At 41.9% G+C, this 1,908-nt stretch overlaps 1 protein-coding gene across 1 annotated transcript; it reads right to left on the bottom strand.

Moving 5' to 3' along the window:
* Positions 1-504: 504 nt before the first annotated feature.
* On the bottom strand, positions 505-1,365 carry LOC112422007 (uncharacterized). Its single transcript, XM_024784704.1, has one exon. It carries the CDS (start codon positions 1,363-1,365, stop codon positions 505-507), a length of 861 nt encoding a protein of 286 aa, XP_024640472.1.
* Positions 1,366-1,908: the final 543 nt, after the last annotated feature.

Below are 1,908 nucleotides of genomic sequence, written 5' to 3'. Positions count from 1 at the left end.
GAAACCAGGATTGAAACCATCAGGTCCGGGGCATTTGTCAGGCTGCATAGAAAACATTGCTTCTTTGAACTCTTCTATACAAAACGGGGCTATTAGTTGGTCATTGTCTTCATTATCTAAGACTGGATCCAACAGATTAACCACTGGAGAACGCACACTTTCTTGACCCTCAAACAGTTCTTCAAAATAATTCTTTGCAATAGATCGCATACCTGCATCCTCTGTAACACGGATTCCTTCGTCGGTATCAAGAGAAAGTATTTTGTTTACTTTCTTTCTCGAAGTAGCAGCAACATGAAAGTACTTCGTATTCAAATCTCCATCCCGGAACCAGTGTGTCTTGGCTCTCTGTTTCCAGTACATATCCTCCTGAACGAGAAGATGGTTCATTTTTTTCCTTAAGTTATCGAAATGAATCTCATCCTGGATTCCATTAACACCACGACTTCTACTAAGCTGATGCCGACAATCTTCAATATCTTTTTGGATCCTGTTGCAATGAGTTTAGTTCCACTGCATCAAATCTTCGGCACATGTGGCTAATTTATTTATAACACCATCTCCAGCACTCCGGAGCCAACTGTTGTGGACCACCTCGTTAAGACCATCTTCTATTCTCCAAGCATTTTCAAACTTGAAAGACCTTTTGCTTCTATGAGGTCTTACTACAGGTGTTCTATCCAATAAAATTGGGAAATGATCAGAAGAAGGAGCAACCAAATTTTCCAGCTTAGCATTGGGAAACAGATGCATCCAAGAATTAGTCGCTAGAGCCCTATCCAGCTTTTCTTCTACAGCACGAGGAGTACCCAAGCTTTTGAACCAGGTGAACGGATACCCTTCCATGTGTACATCTACTAGGTTAGCATCTTGAACAGCTTGCCTAAAGCCTCTAATGAGCCAATTAGGTCTAGTGGCTCTTCCCTTTTTTTCGTCGGCATGAAGAATGTCATTAAAATCCCCCATTAGACACCAAGGTAAATTAATATTGCTTGCAAGACGACGAAGAAAATTCCAAGAGTCTCTTCTTCTACTAGCTTCCGGATAGCCATAAAAACCAGTAAAAATCCAATGCCCATTACTTTCTTCAATTTTAGCACTAATATGGTTCGAAGAGTAGTTGACAATACTACAATTTATTGTATTACGCCAAAATAAAGCAACACCCCCTCCTCTACCAACTCTATCAGGAGCAAAGCAAGAATCATAGCCCAACAAGTATCGAAATTCCTCAATTTTATTAACTTGAATAATTGTTTCAGAAAGGAAAATGATATCCGGTTTATAATACCGAACAAGGAATTTGATTTTAGGAATTACACGCAGGTTTCCCAGGCCTCGGCAATTCCATGCTACAAAACTCATTGGTCCCGGCAGGCCTGGTGACCAGGTCCCGCCGATTCTTTATTATTCTCAAAAAGTGGATTGTTAAAAACATCTACTGCTTTCTGCCCCTCCTTGCGCTGTTCTTCTTCTTCAGCAAAATCTGTTCTGGACCTTTTTTTGGGCCCATTTTCTTCTACAGGTCCACTAGCTCTGCTGGCCCCACGAGCAGCAGCCATAAAGGAGCCAGGCTGCACTGGGTTGCGCACCAGAGGGGGCTTACGCGGCTTCCCATGCACTTGGACAGCTGTTGCAGCTTTGTTTTTTCTGTCCGGCTTGGCTCGGCTCGGTTGGCAGTTCTTGTCTTTTGTGGAAAAAGCTGGGCGGTAATCATTGGCAGTAAAGATAGGAGACAAGGCTGATGATTGGTCTTTATTGCCTTTGTTCATCAAAGTTTGAAGCTGGTTCACTTTTTGTACCTGTATGACACAATTATTAGCACTAAAAGCAGCATTTATTGGTAATTGTGCAGATTCCTTGGTAAAAAGTCTTCTGTAATCCGTGCCAGTCATTTTGTATTGAATG

Source organism: Medicago truncatula, chromosome 5 (genome assembly GCF_003473485.1).
Source record: "Medicago truncatula cultivar Jemalong A17 chromosome 5, MtrunA17r5.0-ANR, whole genome shotgun sequence".
Lineage (NCBI taxonomy): Eukaryota > Viridiplantae > Streptophyta > Magnoliopsida > Fabales > Fabaceae > Medicago > Medicago truncatula.
The sequence above is the reverse complement of the archived record's forward strand: the minus strand, read 5'-3'. Positions and strand labels throughout refer to the sequence as shown.

Coding starts and splice junctions, on each gene's coding strand:
- LOC112422007 (XM_024784704.1), bottom strand. CDS start 1,365: ATGAGTTTTGTAGCATGGAATTGCCGAGGCCTGGGAAACCTGCGTGTA.